The 22,588-nt window shown below is 40.5% G+C and overlaps 1 protein-coding gene across 4 annotated transcripts in view; it reads right to left on the reverse strand.

Moving 5' to 3' along the window:
- Window positions 1–746: 746 nt before the first annotated feature.
- SPAG6 (sperm associated antigen 6) overlaps window positions 747–22,588 on the reverse strand; it is a 57,288-nt gene continuing 35,446 nt past the window's right edge. For 3 of the 4 annotated variants that reach the window (XM_020801737.3, XM_078378642.1, XM_073003064.2), the window contains 3 exons: window positions 15,765–15,881; window positions 9,247–9,392; window positions 747–1,724 (listed from right to left, as the gene is read on the reverse strand). In XM_020801737.3, the coding sequence (XP_020657396.2) occupies window positions 1,658–1,724; window positions 9,247–9,392; window positions 15,765–15,881 (330 nt within the window). In that variant the 3' untranslated portion in view covers window positions 747–1,657. The remainder of the gene's footprint in view (window positions 1,725–9,246; window positions 9,393–15,764; window positions 15,882–22,588) is intronic. The other variant, XM_078378643.1, reaches the window with a different exon arrangement.

A 22,588-nucleotide genomic window follows, 5' to 3' on the forward strand; every position in this document is an offset into this window, starting at 1 on the left:
TTAAAACATGCTTTTATTAAGGGATGCTAACCAACTGGCTTTAGAGGGAATTGAAATGTCTCTATATGCATATCTATGTATATAAAGACAGAATCAATATACTGTACATTTTTTAAAAACCCTGAAGGAGGCAGAGTTGAACCTTTTGATTATGTCTGAACGTCCAAAGCTTTGGGAATTGTCTCATGGCTTAATGCCACAGAAGGACTACACTGACCAGAATTTCTTGTTCCCTAACACATGTATAATAATCTGTTAACTGAGACAGCACTCTGTACCTGCTGGAGTGATTTCATGCCAGATATGGCACACTAGTGTTTGAAGTGTCACAAGCTGTTTTGTTTTTGTTGCAAGAGATTAGCATGGCCATCACTTCATCATTAACTGTTAAAGCTAAAGAAGGAGGTCATGACAAATACCACCAAAAGCACTATTGACAAATGATCCACACCTACATGTCTGGGCACAGCCCACCCATCTTTCAGAAGTAAGACAAGGTCTTGCTGTATGGGGATTAGTATGAATTTGATCCAACTGAAGCAAACTATACAAGGCTTAGCGAAGTGAAGAGAATCAAAGCATGTCTGTCAAGAGATTTGAATGCAGTGCCTGATGGGAATAACAGTCACTCTTCCTTTAACTTTTTATCTGTTATAGTTGCTTAGGCAGACTTTCAGACAAAGGAAAAAAAACAATACCAGATAAATGGAAGGTGTAATAAAATGTCATACAATACTTCAACACTCTTCAACACTGGATGCAGAGTTTTATTTTGCAGTATCCAATGCTACCATGCTGAGCAACTGAAGTTGTCAAGGAGCAATTTTTATGTTAAACTCTCCCTCTAGGAAACTGTGGGAACCAAAATGGTCGGCAAACTTTCAAGGACAATTTATATCCACTCTTACTTTCAGCTTTCTTTTAACTACTTAGAAATTCTTATAAATAGTTGGGTACTCCAATAACAGTATCCCAGAAATCCACTCCTTAAAAAAGTTACAAACACATGAAACTTCACCCTCAAAAGTCTGGATGATAAAAGATCAAACACACATCAGTTTACAGTCACACATTCATTTTTCAAGATGTGAGGAGGAAAGTACTGAGGTGGATACCATAGAAAAGATCAATCAAGAAGTAAAGGCACAGGGGAATAATTTGCCACTTCTTTGCTCACTTGGAGGCAATTCCAACTTGTATCAAATAAGTTACTAATGTCCCAGGTAAAATGAAGAGAGGTTGAACAGCTGTAGTGCTTAGTGGAGAGTGATGCTATCTTCTCACAAAATTATATTTTCAACTGCAGGAACTGCACCTTTGACCTAAGGACTTGATTTGACAAACTGCTCCAAAGGCAAGAAGATATATCCATAAATAGTGAAGAGTGCTGTTTCCTCTGTTCTTAGGTCTCCAAGTACATCCAAAAAAACACAGCTGACTTCTTAACCTATGACAGTCTTTGTTGTTAGCACAAATTTCCAGAAATCAAATGGCAAAGCAAAGGTGGATAAGGCATGTCTTTCTGCTGTCAGAACTGATCAGTAACAGAACAGAAGCTTTAAAAATCTCCCAGAGAAAATTTCCAAACTAGATTTGCTTGCTACTCAGTAACAAAGAGAAAAAAAGAGTAATTCTTCTTTCACACATGCTGAAGAGTTTATAGAACTGGTTGATAATTTTCCACTCTTTCTAGAAGTGCTTCAGAATATCCAGGGGAATAATATCTGGAAGAAAAACAAGATGCCTTGATTAAAAACACCCTCATTCTAAATACCAAAGTCATAATCTAACATAGAACAAGACATACTTAAATGAAATTAAGCAGGCTTCACTCAATTCTGAATCATGGCCAAAGAAAACATACACTGCATACCAGCATTTTTATAATAAATCAAAGTTGATTTAATCTGAACCAATTATATATTTATTAGGGTTGGAGGCTTTAGCTGATTAATTTGTTAACCTAAGTTATTCACACATTTTATTCGACTAAATGTACCCCCAAGGAGAAAGTCCTCAGAACTTAAACTTACAAAACATATATTTTCAACACAACAAATCAACAGAGAGCAAGCCCTTAGATGTGGCAGTTCCTCGTGATTTAATGAAACGGAGTGAAAAACCTCTTCTAAGGGTATGCCTCTGTTGTAATACGTGTAGTTCCCTTAGATCTTGCAAAGAAGGGTGACACAGCAATGTAATCTTATTTCTGAAAGTGATGTGTTCATGCGTGCATAGCTAAATAATAGCTAGAAGCAGAAAATTTGTACAGATATTACTAATTGCCCAACTTACATAACTGTGTAGTTTACATATCAAAAGTGGGTCCCTCAGAGACCCTTATGTTTTTTGGTTGGCTACACTGTCCCCAGAGATTTCCAAAATTGTATGAAATATAAGTAAGAAATTTTGAACAGGTATAACTGATTTCCTGGATTTAAAAACTATATTAGGTTATATCTCAAAATTAGTTCCCCTAGAGCCCTTTTGTTTATGCTGAAATACCTAAAAATGGTATAAACTAGAAATACAAAAGGTTTGAACAGGTACTACAGATTTCTTGATTTAAATAACTAGTTGTTATATTGCAAAATTGGGTTTCCAAAGTCCCAGCTGGGCCCACTGATAATTCACTTTTATTAGTGCCCCATCACTGGTCACTTGCTAGGCTCCTCTGTTAAGCTGATACAGTGGTGCCTCGACTTACAAACCTAATTGGTTTCGGAACTCCGGTCATAATTCAAAAGGGTCATAAGCTGAAGTACCTTTTCCCATAGGAATGCATTGAAATGCAATTAATCTGTTCCAGCCAAAGAAAAAAATCACCAAAAAACAAAACAAAACACTGCAAGTCCCATCGGAAACGCGATTAATCTGTTCCGGCGGAAGGAAAAAAGAAAAGAAAAAAAACTGTGCAAGACCCTTCGGAAATGCAAAAAAACAAAGCGAAAAGCAAACAAACTGTGCAAGACCCATCAGAAATGAAAAGAAAGAAAGAAAGAAAGAAAGAAAGAAAGAAAGAAAGAAAGAAAGAAAGAAAGAAAGAAAGAAAGAAAAAAAGAAAGAAAGAAAACAAACCCAAAAGCAGAGTGTGCAAGACCCATCAGGAATTGGGGGGGGGGGCCGAAAACCAAACAAACCTTGCAAAACCCATCACAACATAGAAACCTAATCCCACCACCCAGCCCAAAACCACGCTGCAAAACCCACCCAGAACAGTTTTTAAAAAGCAGAAAGCTGCACCTTACCTTACCAGGCAGTCCAAAGCCTCCTCCAATTGCACTCTCTCTAACTGCTGGGGCAGAAGAACTACAAAGAAGCAGCCTCTTTGCCTACCAACAGTTAGCAATTTGAATTACCCGCTTTTTTCCCTGCCTTTTTGGTTCATAACTCGAAGCTCCAGTCGCAAGTAGAAGCAAAATTTTGCGGCCGGAGCTGGTCATAACTCGAAATGGTCGTATGTTGGGACGTTCGTAAGTCGAGGCACCACTGTACAAGCAAAACTGAGCACCAGAGTGAAAAGAGAGGGGGGAGATGAGGGATGGGGTGAGGGGGGGGGAGAGAGAACAGTGCAAAGAAAGAATTGGGAATAAGAAAAGAATAGAAAAAAAAGCAGTTAGATAAAGGTGGAAGGGTGAAGATGGGTACATTTGTTGTGAGCAAAGAGCCCGAAAAACCCACAACTACCATGGGTACATTTGTTAGTAAAGAAATAAAATTAAGAACTTGCTTTATTTCTTTAAAATAAGGTAGACATATCTGAGGGCCATTCACACCCGCTCCTATGTCCCCAACCCAAAAATATTTTCCTTTAAAAATCTGAGTGGAGAAGACCCCATCTCCCCCCCCACACACACACACACACACTGTAGTGACTGGAAGGAACAATTCTGTTACCTTCCTGCTGCTCTTGAGCTGTTCCAAACCTAGGAAAGGCCTTATTCAAAACTAAAAGCTACTACTGGTTTTCGGGGGGGAGGGGAAGCTTTCCTCTCAAGGTAAAGCAGCTCAAGGAAGGCCCAGATGCAGGAAAATAGCTCCCTGTGTCCCCTGGACTAGAGATCACAAAGGGTGGTATAATAGCCATCTTCAAATATTTGGAAGGCTGTCACATGGAAGATGGAGCAGCCTTTTTTTTCAAAAAATTGGTGTAGCTCAAGAGGATAGGACCAGAAGTAATGAATTCAAGATCAAGAAAGGAGATTTTGGCTAACATTAGGATGAATGAGAGCTATTCTGCAACGGAACTGACTGCCTCAGAGGGTGCTGGACTTTGTTTCACTGGAAATTTTTAAGCAAAGGTTGGCTGGCCATCTATTAGGAATGCTTTGGCTGTGGATTTCCTGCCCTTGCAGGGATCGGGATTCAATGACCCTTGGTCTTTCTTCCAGCTCTACAATTCTATGATAGTAGACAAGAGGTGGGAAATGAAAGAACCTTCTGGCCTAAGTTTTATGTACGTAGCTTAATCAATCGCAGCTCCTCTTAGTAGTGCCTCTCTGCTTGAAATAACTGAGAATGCTAAAGCATTCTGTGGACAAAACTCTTTAATATCAAGTGGATTCCTCATGTGCACTTGGCAAGCAACTTCTTGATTAAAAAATACATATTAAGGCTTGGGTCTAGATTTAGTTATGCACTAAGTCCACCAAAATCAATATGACTAAATTAAATCTGATTTATTTTAGTGGGTCTCCTCTAAGTATGATTTCAACCAAACCACTTAAACTACCTGAATTGTTCTCTTCCAGGTTACTATGGAAAAACTTATCCTAATTACACAGCCATGAAAACTGCATTCTGCTCAGTTCTGCTATTCATAGGTCAAGTCTGTTATCACCAAAGCTAGTCTCAGAACAAAAATCAGACTGAAATAGTGTGTGGTGTGGCCCTGGACTGTTCCATTCTACTGGTGGTGCCTATAAAACAAAACCATTTGTGTGTACCTGTCCAATACTAGTGGGTCAGAATTCCCCCTGCCACCACCTCGGCTTTTTTCCATCAGAACATATCAAGGAAAAGAAAAAGTTGCACATTTTTCTTCATAGGATAGATTTTGGAAAGACAGATATGATTATTCCTCTAGAGCACCTATATTGTGGATTACAGTGGTGAATCAACTTACAAACATCCCAACTTATGACCATTTCGAGTTGTGACCAGCTCCGGCCACAAAATTTTGCTTCGACTTGCGGCCGGAGCTTCGGGTTGTGACAGGAAAAAGGCAGGGAAAAAAGGCAGGGAATTCAAATTTGCTAACCACTGGTAGGCGAAGAGGCTGCTGTGACAACCCCAGACCTACTGGGAGATGCCACAGTTTAACTAAGCTGCCACCAACCATTCCCTATAAGAAGTCACACAGACCAGGGATGGATTTTTAACAAACAAAGGAATAAGGTTTATTTAAATAACACACAGGGAAAATAAAATGATCAAGTGAATAAGATACAGTAACGTGGCTTAGTCTCAATCATACATACACCAGTTTGGTTCACACAGAACACCTTTAAATAAAGCACAGACCCTGAACCTATCAGTTCTGGCTACCCATAAAGACACCTGAACTTATCAGGTTGGTACTGACTGACACACAGTAGTACCCTGTCTGACACACAAACTCCCACACCAGCTTCTTCTCTCAGCTTCTCCTTCAGCTTCTCCTCCACACAGGCTTCACATATATATACAGTACAGCCCCTCCTCCTGATGTCCCGCCTTCCACTCCCCATAGGATGGAACTTTCCCTCCAAACCCATGACAGACAGGTAACATCAGTGCTGTATGTAACAGCTGCTTCTTTGTAGCTCTTTCGCCCCAATGGTTAGAGTGAGTGGTAGGAGGCGGCTTTGGACTGCCTGGTGCTGCTTTCTGCTCCTGAGTAAGTACATTTACAGTACTTTGTTTTGCAGGGTGGCTTTGGGTTTTGGGGGAGGTTATGTTTCTGTGCTGTGATGTTTTTTGTGTTTTGGTGGGATTTTTGGTCCAGCCCCGTCGTGTTCGGGCTGGCTCTGTGTGTGTGTGTGTGTGTGTGTGTGTGGGTGGGTGGGTGGGTGGGTGGGTGGGTGGGTGTGGGTGTGTGTGTGTGTGTGTGTGTGGGTGTGGGTGTTTCCCAGCCCCATAATGTTCTGCTGGGGCTGGCTGTTTTGTTTGTTTTGCTGTGCGTTTGTTTTTTGGCTCCACTGCGTTCCTATGGGGCTTGCAGTGGGTTTTTGTTTTGTTTTGTTGTTGGTATTTTTTCCAGTCAGAAAGGATTAATGGGGTTTCAATGCATTCCTATGGGAAATGGTGCTTCGACTTATGACCATTTTGAGTTACACCCATCGTCTGGAACGGATTATGGTCGTAAGTCGAGGCACCACTGTATAACATTACCGATTAGTATGACAGATACCCAGAGTACACACAACAATTTTTTTTTGTTTAAAGTGAACCACATTGTTTGTCGTACAGTATAAGCTTGAATCACTATCTAAGAAGAGACCCCTGACCATTGCTGTGAATCTTGTTCTTCTTGCACCTCATCTTCCTTACTGCTTTGCTTAGCAATGACAAAGAAAAACACAACTGTCCAAAGCTTTCTCTCTGGAGAGTTTGCTTAATGTTGCTCTGATCCCTTAAAGATTTCACTTGGAAGAATTTACTACTGTCTAACTATTCCCTCTTGGGCATGCAATCAAAGTATAAAAATGTGTCCTAGCTTCCCTCAGATCCCAGCAGAAAGGTCAAATTTAAAAGCAGCATATGGCATTTAAAACAAAAGAAAACAAAAATCAGCAGACACTAAGAAACTCTACAGGAAGAAGTAGGGAATAAACTAGTTTCATACTGTTTCAAACCACACTATCGCTAGGTAAACAAAAAGGGATTTGTGAATTCAAACATAAATAAAACGCTAATGTCTAGGTGAAACTGCAAGCAATTAGAAATATAAAACAAACATGATGATCTTTCATCAGACGAACATCTGTTGGTGTGGGAGTTGGCAAACTTTGAAATAACAGAGAATGGTACTACATTACCGTTGTCTGAGTGCTATGTAAATAGACAGCTTGCATAATCTTGTCAATTTTACTAGCAACATTATTGTCTCTCACCAAGGATATCAGCCTGCGCACATTTCCTTGGGATCAGTCCCACTGAAATTTACAGATCACCTTAGACTGAAAGTAGACAAAATCGGACTATACAGTTACAAAAAGCCCCAAATAGCTAATATTTTTACTGTAAAGTAGCAGGAATTGCATGAGACATAATAAACTAGCCCCTTAGTTTAGCAAATCAGCCCACCAGGCCAGGGTAACAAAATCTCTGTGACATCAGCCTAATAGTATATTCAGTATCAGTGGCAGCTATTCAAGACACCTTTTGTGAGAACTTTTCAGGTCATTTATTTCATTCATTTTACAGATGAAAGACTTTATGTTCCAGCAGGTCTGGAGCATGCTGCTAATACCTAAAAAATGTGGACAACCAGCAGAGGGAGTCCAATTGCACTGCATTTGAGCATTCTGGATGGAGCAACAGTCTCCTGAAGGGAGAGCCAAATTCTTAACCCGGTTTTTGTAGATAGCTGCCTGGAAGAAGCCAATTAATTTATGTACTCTTGGAGGGATAATTATGGGGGGCATTAAGGAAGGTTTGGGGCAAATCTACTTTAGGAGCTTTGGACTTCAGCAGATGAAAGCTGTTTGAAAACAAAGATACAATCCAAGAGGAAGGAACTAGATCAATATATCCTGTATTTTCTCTCACTCATGGATTTGTCTTGGGAAGGCAAACTGATCTTTATAGCCATATGCTACTAATGGGCTACTAATTGGCTACCCCACAGACTTGCAAATCTGGAACCTTAGAACCTTCTGTTCTATGTGGCTTTGCAGAAGGAAACATATGATACACAATCCATTTCTTAGCACATTGGTTGCCAAATCTGTCCCTCTGTAGTAAGTAGTGACATCCTCACTCTTTTTGTTATGAAGGGACACTGCAAAAATACAGTGTTTTCTTCTTTTTTATGTAAAGCCATCCCACATATTATGCATGTGGTCCAACAACAAATAGGCTACACTTGTTCTAGTGGTATCGCCTTAAGTGCATAGATGATTTTGTTTACTGAGTCGTACAGGTACCATATTCCAAGTGTCATCATATATCCTAAGGGTGGGAAATGTACAACTCTCCAAATGCTGTTGTATTCCACCTCCCAAAACTCCTCACCACTAACTACACTTAGGGTTGATCACAGCACCAGTCCCTGGAGGTTTCTCTTCAGTACTGATTTTCAGCCACAACTGCTCGCTCCTACATAGCAGCAGCATTCACACATGATAGTGAGGTATCAGCAGACCTGGAGGAACTCTGACACTTTATGGACTACAAACCATCTTTGTATTAACAAGTGGCTAAAATCCCCCTAAAACAACACAATAAGGACTGAGTATACCCAAGGGGAACAAATGTTGATTGACTGTTATGAAGAAGCTGGCAGGTCAAGTGGGAATGTGATCAAAATAGAGTATCCTGATCAAGAAAGACAGAGGAGATAAAAAGATATTAAAAATATACAGAGAAGCATCACTTTATTTGGATACACAGCCTGAAATCCACTGCACTTGGCATAGTGTGAAGTTTTGCCTTGGGAAGTTACACTTAGACATCTGCATTGTGTGCCTGACTGCTTGGTGGGCTGTGCAATGAGCTCCACAATGGCACCTACAGAAACGCTTGCTGGATATTACTTTTGTCTTGGCATCAATTTTACAACCACTAGTACAACTTCAAATTATAAAGGTGTAGTTACGCAATAGGACTTTGGACACAAGACAGACACTTATAATATTTCCCCAGAAATAAAAGTGAGAGCTATTCATAAAAATCAACAGAGATATCTAAGAGTTTAAAGATAATGAGATTAGCATCAACCCCACCCCACCCCACCCCAAAAACAACAGATAACAGAATGGAGAGTTCAGCCTTTTCTGTCTTATTACCTACCATGAAACATATAAAACACAACATTGCAAATGCAAATTACAGAGCAAATTAAACTCTTCCTCCCCAGAACAGTAATTCCTGTGCAACATTAGCAGTCCAATTGCTGTGCTGCACGCCTAATGAAATGCATTTATTGTTAGACTTGGGAGGGAAAAGTCACACAAAGAACTTTAATGATACCAGAAATCTCTCGTATTTGGCCTGCATTGCTTTGAAGAGATCATAAATGAAACTCCACCAGCATTTGCTCACCTGACTATTTCTTCTGGGTAACAATTGTTAATTGTGTTGATATATTCTTGAAGAAGTGACCCAGCCTCCGCTTTTATCTCCTGCACCTTTTTAAGGCCACCACTTGTTACAAAAAGGCGTCGAGCCTTGGAATCATGTGGCAGAACCTATTAAAAATGAAGCACGAAATAAGAAATTCAGTCAGTCTTCTGAAAGATTCTTCCCTCCTGCAGAGGTCTGATACTGAAGTTGAGATATACAGTGTGCACAGGCCAGCAGAATCTTCTCCTACAAAAACCTTGCTGAGACAAAACAGAGAAGGGGCAGAGTACAATATTATCAGAAGGAGCTACTGCAGGAGAACGTCCTACTGAGATCATGCCCAGAAAGTATGAAATGAAAAAGAAGTACATACACCACCCAAGACATTATTATCTAGGGTGGCCACTGACATATCTCCAAAAAGGAAGATAAAACTGCACAATCTTGCTTAAAATTGAATATATTAATGTATATGCATAAGTGTAAAATTGGAAATGGTGTTTGACAATTTCCATAGAGTTGAAATGCATCTCATTTGTGGGAAGAAGACTGATCACAAGACCTGCCTGCTTGCTGCATCTGCTGTCTGGGTGCTGCAAGCTGTGGATTGGCTTCAAGGTTTCTGATTAATTTCCTTATTGTTATATTTGAATCTGACATGGCCCAGGTAGCCATTCAAACGGAAAAAGGTAAAGGTAAAGGTTCCCCTTGACAATTTTCATCCAGTCTAAAAATATTCTCAAAGTAACATTTTAATGTTGTTTTGAAAATGTTAGTTTTTAAAAAACAGAAGCATCAGTTTGTTCTCCTGCTTAATATTAAAGCAACTATTTTAACAATAGCATATTAAGTCTAACATATCATTTTCAAGCTCTGTAGTACTAAAGAAGCACAAAAGCAATTACAGTCTCACACATGAAAACATTCCTACTTGGATACAAAGCATTCTCTTTTCAGTGGTGGCGAAGCTTTTTGGGCTCGCGTGCCCAAAATGGCAATAGCGGCGGCAACGGACCCAGAAAACCAGAACCGGAAGTGGCGGTTTAAGGGGGAATCATGGCGACAGACCCAGAACTGGAAGTGGTGGTTTAAGGGAGAATCATGGCGACAGACCCAGAGGACCCGGATGTGGTGGCGGAAGGGGGAATCCCAGCTGCAGCCACCTTATGTGGGTTTGGCTGTGCGGGTGGGGGGGCGAGGAGAGTAGCGACCTATGGTTTGTGTGCCAGAAGAAATGGCTCCGCGTGCCAGCTGTGGCATGCGTGCCATAGGTTCACCATCACTCCTCTAGACTCTTCCTGCCACCACTTCAGGATCTAACACCCTAGCAATATAGTCCATCAATTAGTAATCTGCAGCGTCCCTAAAATGAGCAGTTTTGGTCTGTTTAGCATACATTGCCTAGCCCTTGCCCACATGATCCAAAGAGTGTGGTAGCTCACCTGACAAAATCTCAAGGTTGACTTTTACTTCACTATTTGTGATTATTTCTAACAAATTAAGGTCTACTGGGCAGTGACACCAATCTGTTAATACCCAGTGGAAAGATGGATTTAGTTGAAGCTACTAAAAATAAGTTATAGATGGGATGGGGAGGGAATGTACATCATGGTTCTTTCAACCCACCCTCTTAGGGGAAAAAGCATGTCTGCCAACAAAAGATAAGAAAGAACTGGAGGGGAAGCCTTGCAGGTTACTTACCTTTAACTCTAATTCACAGATGACCACTTGAAAAACTATAGTTACATATTACTTATCTGCAACTGTAGTTCTTCAATGGTGATCTGTGAATTCACACATATGGGTTGTTCCTGTCCCTGTGTGAAGCTCCTTAGAATATTCCAGAGCTTAAAAGAAAGTTGTCAGAATAATCCCTCCCCCTGTTGTGCATGCCTGTGCATCTAATGATCGTCCCTCAGTTCCCCTAGTCTGCCTCAGTATACAGCTCTATAACAGTATGGCAAACTGAGGAAAAGTCTCAGGGGGCTCCGAATGACATGGTTCCATTTTATAAGTTGCTTTGGTGGAGATTCTGAGACTGGAGTTGAGGTTGAAACACCTTGTTTTGACTGCAAGCCAAATATCTGTAGAGACCTCTCCTAAATATGAAGTTTCAGGCAAGACTGCTGATTCTTAATTGCCACTTCAGTGAACTTGCGGTAGTGTTGGCCATATTGTGTGTGGTGCCCCTCAATCAGACAGCAGACACATTTTGAATGTCCATCTGTGAGGGGATTTTATTGCCACTTTGTTGTTTAGTAGTTAAGTTTTGTCCGACTCTTTGTGACCCCATGGACCAGAGCATGCCAGGCCCTCCTGTCTTCCACTGCCTCCCAGAATTTGGTCAAATTCATGTGGGTAGCTTTGATGACACTGGCCAACCATCTTGTCCTCTGTCTTCCCCTTCTCCTCTTGCCTTCACACTTTCCCAACATCTTTTCCAGGGAGTCTTCTCATGAGATGGCCAAAGTATTGGAGCCTCAGCTTCATGAGCGGTCCTTCCAGTGAGCACTCAGGGTTGATTTCTTTCAAAATGGATAGGTTTATTCTCTTTGCAGTCCAGGGGACTCTGAAGAGTCTCCTCCAGCACTACCATTCAAAAGCACCAATTCTTTGGCGGTCAGCCTTCTTTATAGTCCAGCTCTCACTTCCATACAACACTACTGGAAAAACGATAGCTTTGACTATGCGGACCTTTGTCAGCAAGGTGCTTTTTAAGATGCTGTCTAGGTTTGTCACTGCTTTCCTCCTAACAAGCAGGCGTCTTTTAATTTCATGGCTGTTGTCACCATCTGCAGTGATCATGGAGCCCAAGAAAGTAAAATCTGTCACTTCTTCCATATCTTTCCCTTCAATTTGCCAGGGGTTGATGGGACCAGTGGCCATGAACTTAGTTTTTTTGATGTTGAGCTTCAGACCATTTTGGCGCTCTCCTCTTTCACCCTCATTAAGAGGCTCTTTAATTCCTCCTCACTTTTTGCCATCAGATAAGTATCATCTGCATATCTGAGGTTGTTGATATTTCTTCCAGCAATCTTAATTCCAGCTTGGGGTTCATCCAATCCTGCCTTTCGCATGATGTATTCTGCATATAAGTTAAATAAGCAGGGAGACAATATACAGCCTTGTCATGCAGTGGTGCCCCGCATGACAACGATAATCCGTTCCAGGAAAATCGCTGTTAAGCGAAATCGTTGTCATGCGAAAAAGAATTCCCCATTGCAATGCACTGAAACTCGTTTAATGCATTCCAATGGGGAAATTACCTCGTCATCCAGCGAAGATCGCCCATAGCGGAAGCCATTTTCCGACCGCCGATCAGCTGTTAAAATGGCTGCCCTGCGAAGAATGGGTCCAGAAAAGACAGGGCAGCTATTTTGCAGAGCCAGAAAAATCGTCATTTTGTGAACAAACAGTTCGCGAAGCAAGCACCTAATCAACGTCCAGCGGAAAAAAACCCATAGGAAACATCGTTTTGCGATCACTATAGCAATTGCAAAAAAAGTCATTGTCATGCAATTTCGTCGGTCTGCGGGGTCATCATAATGCGGGGCACCACTGTACTCCTTTCCCAATTTTGAACCAATCAGTTGTTCCATATCCAGTTCTAACTGTTGCTTCCTGTCCCACATATAGATTTCTCAGGAGATAGATAAGGTGATCAGGCACTCCTATTTCTTTAAGAACTTGCCATAGTTTGCTGTGGTCAGGGCTTTTGCATAGTCAATGAAGCAGAAGTAGATGTTTTTCTGGAACTCTCTGGCTTTCTCCATAATCCAGCGCATGTTAGCAGTTTGGTCTCTAGTTCCTCTGCCCCTTCAAAATCCGTAACAGGATAGCACCTTAACAGCGTCATCTTTTAAGATTTTAAATAGTTCAACTGGAATGCCATCACCTCCACTGGCCTTGTTGTTAGCCATGCCTTCTAAGGACACATGACTTCTCTCTCCAGGATGTCTGGCTCAGGGTCACCAACCACACTATGTGGGTTGTCTGGGACATCCAGACCTTTCTGGTATAATTCCCCTGTGTATTCTTGCCACCTCTTCTTGATGTCTTCTGCTTCTGTGAGGTCCCTACCATTTTTGTCCTTTATCATGTCCATCTTTGCATAAAATGTTCCTTTAACATCTCAATTTTTCTTGAACATATCTCTGGTTTTTCCCTTTCTATTATTTTCCGCTATTTCTTTGCACTCTTCATTTAAGAAAGCCCTCTTATCTCTCCTTGCTATTCTTTGGAAGTCTACATTCCATTTTCTGTAACTTTCCCTATCTCCCTTGCATTTTGTTTCCCTTCCCTTCTCTGCTATTTGTAAGGCCTTGTTGGACAGCCACTTTGCTTTCTTGCATTTCCTTTTCTTTGGGATGGTTTTTGTTGCTGCCTCTTGTACAATGTTATGCGCCTCCATCCATAGTTCTTCAGGCACTCTGTCCACCAAATCTAGTTCCTTAAATCTGTTCTTCACTTCCACTGTATATTCATAAGGAATTTGGTTTCAATTATACCTGACTAGCCCAGTGGTTTTTCTACTCTCTTCAGTTTAAGCTTGAATTTTGCTATAAGAAGCTGATGCTCAGAACCACAATCAGCTCCAGGTCTTGTTTTTGCTGACTGTATAGAGCGTATCCTTCTTTGGTGCAGAGAACATAATCAATCTGATTTCGGTATTGCCCATCTGGTGATGTCCCTGTGTAGAGTCGCCTTTTGTGTTTATGGAAAAGAGTGTTTGTGATGACCAGCTTGTTCTCTTGACAAAACTCCATTAACCTTTGCCCTGCTTCGTTTTGAACTCCAAGACCAAACTTACCTGTTGTTCCTTTCATCTCTTGACTCCCTACTTTAGCATTCCAGTCCCCTATAATGACAAGAACATCTTTCTTTGGTGTCAGCTCTAGAAGGTGTTGTAAGTCTTCATAGAATTGGTCAATTTCAGCCTCTTCAGCATCAGTGGTTAGCACATAAACTTGGATGACTGCGATGTTGAAAGGTCTGCCTTGGATTCGTATTGACATCGTTCTATCATTTTTGAGATTGCATCCCAGTTCAGTTTTTCCCACTCTTTTGTTGACTATGAGGGCTACTCCATTTCTTCTACAGGATTCTTGCCCACAATAGTAGATATAATCGTCTGAATTGGATTCGCCCATTCCTGTCCATTTTAGTTCACTGACATCCAGAATACCAATGTTGATTCTTGCCATCTCCTCTTTGACCACATCCAGCTTACCAAGGTTCATAGATCTTACATTCCAGGTTCCTATGCAGAATTTTTCTTTGCAGCACCGGACTTTCCTTTAACTTCCAGGCACATCCACAGCTGAGCGTCCTTTTGGCTTTGGCCCAACCACTTCATTAGCTCTGGAGCCACTTGTACTTGTCCTCTATTCTTCCTCAGTAGCATGTTGGATGCCTTCCAACCTGAGGGGCTCATCTTCCAGCATCATATCTTTTAGCCTTTTGTTTCTGTTCATGGAGTTTTCTTGGCAAACATACTAGAGTGGCTTGCCAGTTCCTGCTCCAGCTGGATGGCATTTAGTCAGAACTCTTCACTATGACCTGTCCGTCTTGGGTGTCCCTGAACGGCATAGCTTCTCTGAATTACTCATGCCCCTTCGCCACGAGAAGGCAGTAATCCATAAAGGGGATTTATTACCATACACAATATATTATTTTAATGGGCCCATCAGGGCCATAAAGGCCAGGAAGGCCCTACTGCAGAAAAGGTGGGAAGGTTTCTCATTAAAGAACCAAAAACATTAAAATGCTGAAGAAGATGTTTCCTCAGTAGTAGCTAAAGGGAAGTGAGGGATGATTTTTGGGTTTGTGAATATGCACAGTAGGAGGAGCAACAATTCTAACAACTCTCTATTTTAAGTTCTAGAATATTCCAAGGAGTTTTGCACAAGCACAGAAACAACCAAGTGTGTGATTTATAGAGACATCAAAGAAAGGGGAGAGATATTTTGCATATGAAGGGTGACTGTCAAAAAGAAGAGCCCTGGAGCTATAACTTCCTCTTTTTTTGAACTATCAGAACCCCCCAGAGAGAATACCCCTTGGAGCCTTGGGGAGTTCTTGTCCAGGAAAAGCAACTTTTCCTAAATTTTCTATAAAATCGTGACAGTCAACAGTGCTGGTTTCAGCATGACTTTCTGCTAAATGTGCAATTTCCTTCATGAAGAAATCTAGCCCTTTCATCTTTAGAGAGCATGTCATCTGATCTCAAGGGCCACAAATTGGGCAGTTGCTGAAGAGTGAGGAATCAAAATAATGAACCTGATGCAGGAAAAAAAAACAGCAGCATGCACTTGCCTTTATTCCCCAAATGCATTTTAATAAATAACAGCCAAACTACGTGACTGGTTTCTTTCTGTATGGGACAGGTCCTCTCCACCCTAACAGAGGCAGTATGCTTGGCACATTACCCAGATTGGTTTCAGACATACTGGTCAAGTACAGAGCCCCTAAGAAGTGGAAAGCAAATCCACATTTACCTTACTGAATTGGCCAACTACATGCTTCAGGATGTTGGGAGGAGCGTTATGCAGTAAGGGTTCAAGTGCTGGCAGGTAAGTGCACTTCTGTAGGATGTTCTTCAAAGCCTTCTTAGTCTGTCAAAATGCAACATATTTCCAGTGAGGCAACAGCTGTCAATTGTCACCAAACCTCCTTACAAAACTCTGGCCTAAGTTGTTTCAAAAAAGGAAAAACGTTAGAAAACTGTAATACTTTAATGATGGAGATTAAGATTTAGTGTTGCATGCTAAGAACGTCTTGGATCAAGAAAGTGACCAATTAAGTACTAAATGAAGGAATGCATAAAGATCAAGAAATAAAACACAAAAAACAAGAATATGTTGGTCATATAATGAGAAATGAAAAATACAGATTCTTATTCAAGGTAAAAGAAACGGAAAAAGATCTACAGAAAGGAACTTATTGGCTGAAGAATTCAGGATACTGCTTTGGATGCAACACAACATCGTTGTTCAGAGGTGTCACAGAGCAGCTATGATGACATCCAGACTCCAACAGGAGAGGAATGAAAAGAAAGAACAATCTTGAAATGCTTCATGTAAACCCAAGTGTTATTTATTATTAAGGATAATAAAATTATGAATGGGAGATGCACAAATAATGATGTTTTTAAAAACTGCTACAGTTATGCATACTTCTTGTTTGAGATGGTGGATATTAAGTTTTGCACACTCCCAATGAACATACAGGAGGAAATCAGGGCAAACTCCAGCTGAAATGAAAGACTTCATTATGTAACACTGCTGGCCTTCCAGCAGTTCCTTTTAGTACTATCTGTGGTATCAATCTGTAATAATATTTATATCCCGCTTTTCCTCTAGGGAGCTCAAGGCAGCATACATGGTCCTTCACCTCCTCATTTCATTCTCATGTCAGGTAGGGTCAGGCTAAGAGATAGTTAAACCCAGTAGATTTTGTGCTTGGTAGGGATGAGAACTTCCATCTGTGAAGTCTCACTCTAAGTGGAGCTCTTGCTTCAACTAGGCACAGAATTAGGCAGGAACTTTACAACCTACTGATAGTATTTTGTAATGCTAATGAACTGTGATCGATGCTGATATGATATAACCTGTATGATTGTCTTCTGCAGTTCTGTACAAACAGTTTGCTATGTGAAATTTTGTTATCTGGAATAGAAATTTAGATGTCTGGAAGACTTCATCCCTTCCACTTTTGATTTCTATCTCTCCTTGCAGACAGTTCCGAAAACACACAGACAGTTTCTGTAAAGCATGCCATTAGTCCAAAATGGAACTTTGTCCCCTGCAGGGATATTTGTCCTTCCCTTGTGACCACCTGAGCTCTACTAACTTCAAATGTAATTAGATAATGACATGATATTCTATCCTTAGCACTGATGTTGCAAGCAGACTGAAATGCTACCGTGACCAACAGCTTGCATCCAGCTTCCCATTCAGGGAGGTTAAAGGAAGATACAATTGAGCTACCCAGGGCTGCCAGGCATGAACATTCATGACTCAATTAAACCAGTACACTGAAATTGGGCTGAGAGAATGAATCCCAAGGACATGAAAGAGACAGTCAGCATTGTGGTTTTTACTGCCCAGAGAGGTGCCATAGCTCAGTGATTGTACTGTACAACAATCCACGTAAGGTCTCTTGAACTTCAGGTGAAATGTACATTTCATGCACCAGGTTCTTCCTAGAAAAGTTCACCCCCATCTGCCCTAATGCCAACCTTCCTCTCAAGAGAACAATTATAGTTTGAATTAAAAATTTATAACCTTAACCAGCAGGGGCCATTAAATAAGCATGTACACAATTATGCATACAATTAAATTAAGCATGCATACTATTTCCACCAAACTTACTGCAGCAGCTTTGAGTCTCATTTGAGGGAGACAGGTGGAATATAAAGCCAACACATACAATGTTTTTGTTTTTGACTGTTGTGGATGATTTTAAAGGTTTTTTTATGGTACGGCTGGTCTTACTTCATTTTGTGTTACAGTTGAATTTGGCTTTACTTGTTTCCTTATTCATTTATGCAGATTGTAAGTCAGCTTGACTGCTACTTTTTAGAGAAAAGACAGGATATAAATGTTATAAATAAATAAAAGATGGACATTAAACAGGCCAAACTAAATGAACCATGAAATGTGTGAATGTATTTATGCTGTCATAGCCTCAAGAAGAGTGGAAGATGTCTCTGTAATGGTTTAGTAGTAAATGTGGATGTGCAGGTCCCTATCATGACAGTCTCCACACACACTCAAAAAGAGTAAAAAATGCTGGATAGGTCTGTATCACCAGGTCCTTTGTAAGCTAATGGACCTTAACTGCTTATGCAAGACAAAATCACCCTCAAATACTTTGCAGAGTATGGCTGGAAACAATATACTCTTCCTGGAAAAATCTATTTCTTTTCCTATTGTGAAGACTGCAACAAAGCTCAAATAGAACTGAGCCTCCTAAAAACAAATGGCAGATGATGTAACAGACTCTGCTACTAAGAAAGTCCCAGGGTTATGACCCTTCTGCCTTAGTACGTCACAGATATTACAAATGCAGAAGGCCTTAAGATCATCTCTAGCTCTCTAGTTAAAAGATGTAGGTTGCAAGTAATAGAGAAGACATGTTTCTGGAGAGATGCTTCTAATCCAGCTTTCCCAAACCTTGTGCCTACCAGTTGTTTTGGACTTCCACGACTACTCACCATTGGCCATGTCAGCTAGAACTAATGGAAGCTGTCACCTAAAACATTTGTGAATGATCTGGGAACATCCAGGAATGCTGCAGCAGGCAACTTGGGTTAGAGAAACAAATAATCTGACCTGGTATGAGGGAACTGCGCAAGCTACTGGTGACATTTAGGTCTGTTCCCTCACCCTAAAATGTGTAATAGGTTCAGTGTGGGATTTTTGTCTAGGCTTGTTACACGGGCCAGGGGTTAAACCTTCCTCTTTGCCATTCCCTCAATACCAACTGGTTTCTCAGATATCTGAGACACATGCACACCCTTCATGCTAGTCTGTTTTGCTCCTCCCCCTCTCCGCCATACCGCACATCCTAGGCTTTCTAAGACTGCACCTGCTGACATATATTTTGAACTGCTGGCATGCTGTAGAACACTTAAATATTCATTTAGCCAAGCACACCCTTGGCTTGTTTATAAGACAGGCTGCAATGAAGTGCTCAGCAAACAGAACATGTTGTGGGTAGAGAAGAGCTCTTCAGAGACCATAAAGGTGGACATGATTCACATTGCTGGCGTGGGCGTTGGGGCATTACTGACTCATTTTTGTTCTCAGTTAACAGGCAGGCTTTTCCCCAGTGCTGATACAGCAGTGCAAATAGCTAACATCAGAGATGGAGAAATCACCACAGGCCATGCTTGTTGGGTCATTCTAGGGTATGCAGTCCAAACAAAGGAACAGTTCCCATCTGTAGCTAGCATCAAAATCCCAGAGCAAAGGGGCAGAACCAGCTCTCAGCATCATAAGATTGCATGATTTCTCTTGCCTCAGCAGATTCAGTTTCAACCTATATGCTTCTTGCACATAGCATAATGTTGTCTGCCAAATATGGTGACATGAAAAACAATGGCAGCACTGGGTTACGAATCAGGGTGGAGGGACAACAATTTATGTCTGACTTCCACCTGGCTCTATAAAGCAACAACTTTATTTTCAAATTCCTCCACAAGACCATGTATACAACATATAACAAGTGAGCGCCTGCGTAATATTCTCCATTCTGTGCAGTGGATTTGTTGTAGTCACCATGAGGACACCAAAACACACACTATTTTTCTAGAGAAAAGTGGAAGGGCCTGATATGTGTAGATTCTAATACGTATCCTGGATGCCAGTATCAATATAAATACCATGAGTTCTGGCCTCTCTATTCCTTCACAGCTGCCATAATCAGCTGCCTCTGATGACAGGTATTCAGGAAAGCAACAACTTCATTGTTTATGACCAAAGGCCTTTACAATATACAATAGAAAATTTATGCTCAGTGAGGCAGTCCAATTTATTCCAATGCCCTTCTGCATGGGGAAATTCCGCAGCATAAGGCCATGAAAATTCTAGCAACCCGTGCTGTGGTAATAGATCGCCTCCCAAGCTGCAGATGATTGTTATATATTTGGTCTCAATTATGGCTTCTGGTTTCAACAGAGATAATATTTTAGAACTCTTTAGACTGGGATCAAGAAAATACAACCCTCCAAATGTAGTTGGGCTGCAACTCCCAACAACCCTAGTCAGCATAGCCTATAATAAGGGTTGTTGAGAGTTGCAGTCCCTTTGAGAAATGTGGGATGGGAGATACAAGAACATCTGGAAGGCCACCCTGCTTAGATAGACAAGCACCTAGAAAAGTAGTTGAACTCAAACTTCTGAAAAGAATGTTAAGAAACATATAGCTTGTAAAGGGAAACACAGACATACATTCATATGTACAAAGAAGCAAACAGAAGGACAGAATTATGGACTCTGCTTGTTGTGACTATGAAAGTATTAGTTTCAATGTACAGTATTATTCTCTAGCCTATATGCTTCAACATGAGTTGAGTTTAATATTACACACCAGCTGCTATGCTCTCAAAAGAAAGCAAAAATCTAGAGAGACCCACAAACATTCCATGACCCAGAAAATATTATTTCATATCCTGCACAGCAAAAAAGGCAAGTACAAAAACACTCTGATCTCAACTACATTTTAGTTGACTCCAAGGCCAAATTGGTATGTTACTGCAACACTGGGGGGAGCTACTTTCATATTGCTTCTTCTCTAGCTACTCTGGCAAAGGCCTGGTTTACATATGAAGCACAAGGAAATGCTGGCATCCTGAAGCAGCAGAAAGGATTGTACCATTTTGAACAGAAGGTAAGAGATTATATTTTTGACTGTTGGCTTACTTAAAAAGCAAACATCCCTGCAAGCTGGAAACTAGCACAACTTAACATTTCCTCCTGCTGTTCTAGTTTTCCATTTGATGAGAGTTTTAAAAAACATTATATGAAGTAACTTTCCATTTCAAATAGTCTCCTAAGTGACATCAGGGAATTTAATATGTCATGCCAGCCATGTGATAGTCCTGCCAAAATATCTAGGTGGGCCAAGAGATATGGTTCCTTTATACGTATTAGTGGTTCCCAACATTGGGTAACCCAGGTGTTCTTGGACTGCAATTCCCAGAAACCCCAGCCATAACAGTTTAAATCAGGAGAAAATTTAAAGTTCACCAGTGCAACACACTCAATAGTACTTTAGCATCTATTATATTTGTTAAAACTGTATGCAGATTATATCAGTTACATGCAGCTAATCTATGCATTTTAGCAGCAGTGCTCTCTGTTCACAGTTGAGCCACCAAGCCTTCTCCAGCATTTTATTGTTCATTAACTTAGTGTTGTTGTTAAATTGTGTGCTTATCTAGTTTCATAAAATCTTATGAAAATGTAAACATATTTCTCAACCATTTTAACCCAAATTCTCTTTTGACATACATGAAATCATGTGTCTTCCTCCAGATCTGCCCCACAAATAATGTAATTTCAAATTTGAAATATAGCTAAAATCAAATAAAAGCATTTATACATTTAGAAAGTAAGTGCACCACTGCATGGCACAGAATGATGTAAAAAGCTCTGCCATTTTCCCAACTGAAAAGTATATTATAATGAATAATTTTTAAAATTGCAGATGCTTCTGAATTCCTAATGCTTCCCCATCAGGACGGATGCCCTACTCTGGATGAAAGTCAGTACTCTAAACATTATGAAAACGTATTGATCTTCCATGTTCAAAATTTCTAGCCCTTCTTTTGACCCAAATCAGGCTGTCAAGATGGCATAATCATAGCAATTACTATTACTATTGTTATCACTATTATTATACTGTACTTATTTCTCAGCGCTGCTGTTGAATGGGGGCAGACGAAAGGGTCAAGCCTCAGCATTAGGAGTGAAGTCCTAAAAATCTGAGGGTGAGGTGAGATGTTTGCAAAATCACTGATTTTCAAATTTCAGCAAGCAAATTAGCAGCTGGTTGTTGCAGGTTTTTCGGGCTGTCTAGCCGTGTTCTTGAGGTTTTCTGAAGATGCCGGCCACAAGACTGGTGAAACATTAGAAAGAAAAACCTCAAGAACATGGCCAAACAACCCAAAAAAACTACGACAACCATCGGATACTGGCCATGAAAGCCTTCGAGAATACAAATTAGCAGCTATTTGCTGGCAACTGTTTTCAATTAGTTAAAGAAACTGGAACAACTCCAGTTGTTGAAATTAGTATGGCAAGGAGGATGGTCCATATTGCTTCCATATTCTTTTAATTTCTAATTCATAAGATCCATAAGATTCGGCCAACTGCTGAAAAAATGATCTTTGCAACGTGGTTACGTCTGCACATATAATCTATTGGATATTGAATGAATTAATGAATTGTTTCTTTAGATTCATGACAAACCCTACATACATCATTTACTATATACTTTGCTTCATAATTATTTTCTGCTAGTATCTGGTGGAAAAAACTAAGTTTTACACTGCACATATGAATCTCTCAGTTTCAGCCTGAAGGCAACCTAATTTAAGCCACAGGTTTGATTGGTGCTTATAGACATGATCATCCAGGAGGTAACTAGATGCTTGAGACAAACAGAGGACATACATATAATACTACTGCACCTTTCTCAGCACCTGGAAGCAACACAATATATGTGACCAAAGTTTTAAAAGCAACATAACAACTGGTAGGTAATATTATTACTTTTCTGTGGTGCAATGATTCACATTATACCTAAAATATTG

This window comes from Pogona vitticeps, chromosome 6 (genome assembly GCF_051106095.1).
Source record: "Pogona vitticeps strain Pit_001003342236 chromosome 6, PviZW2.1, whole genome shotgun sequence".
NCBI lineage: Eukaryota > Metazoa > Chordata > Lepidosauria > Squamata > Agamidae > Pogona > Pogona vitticeps.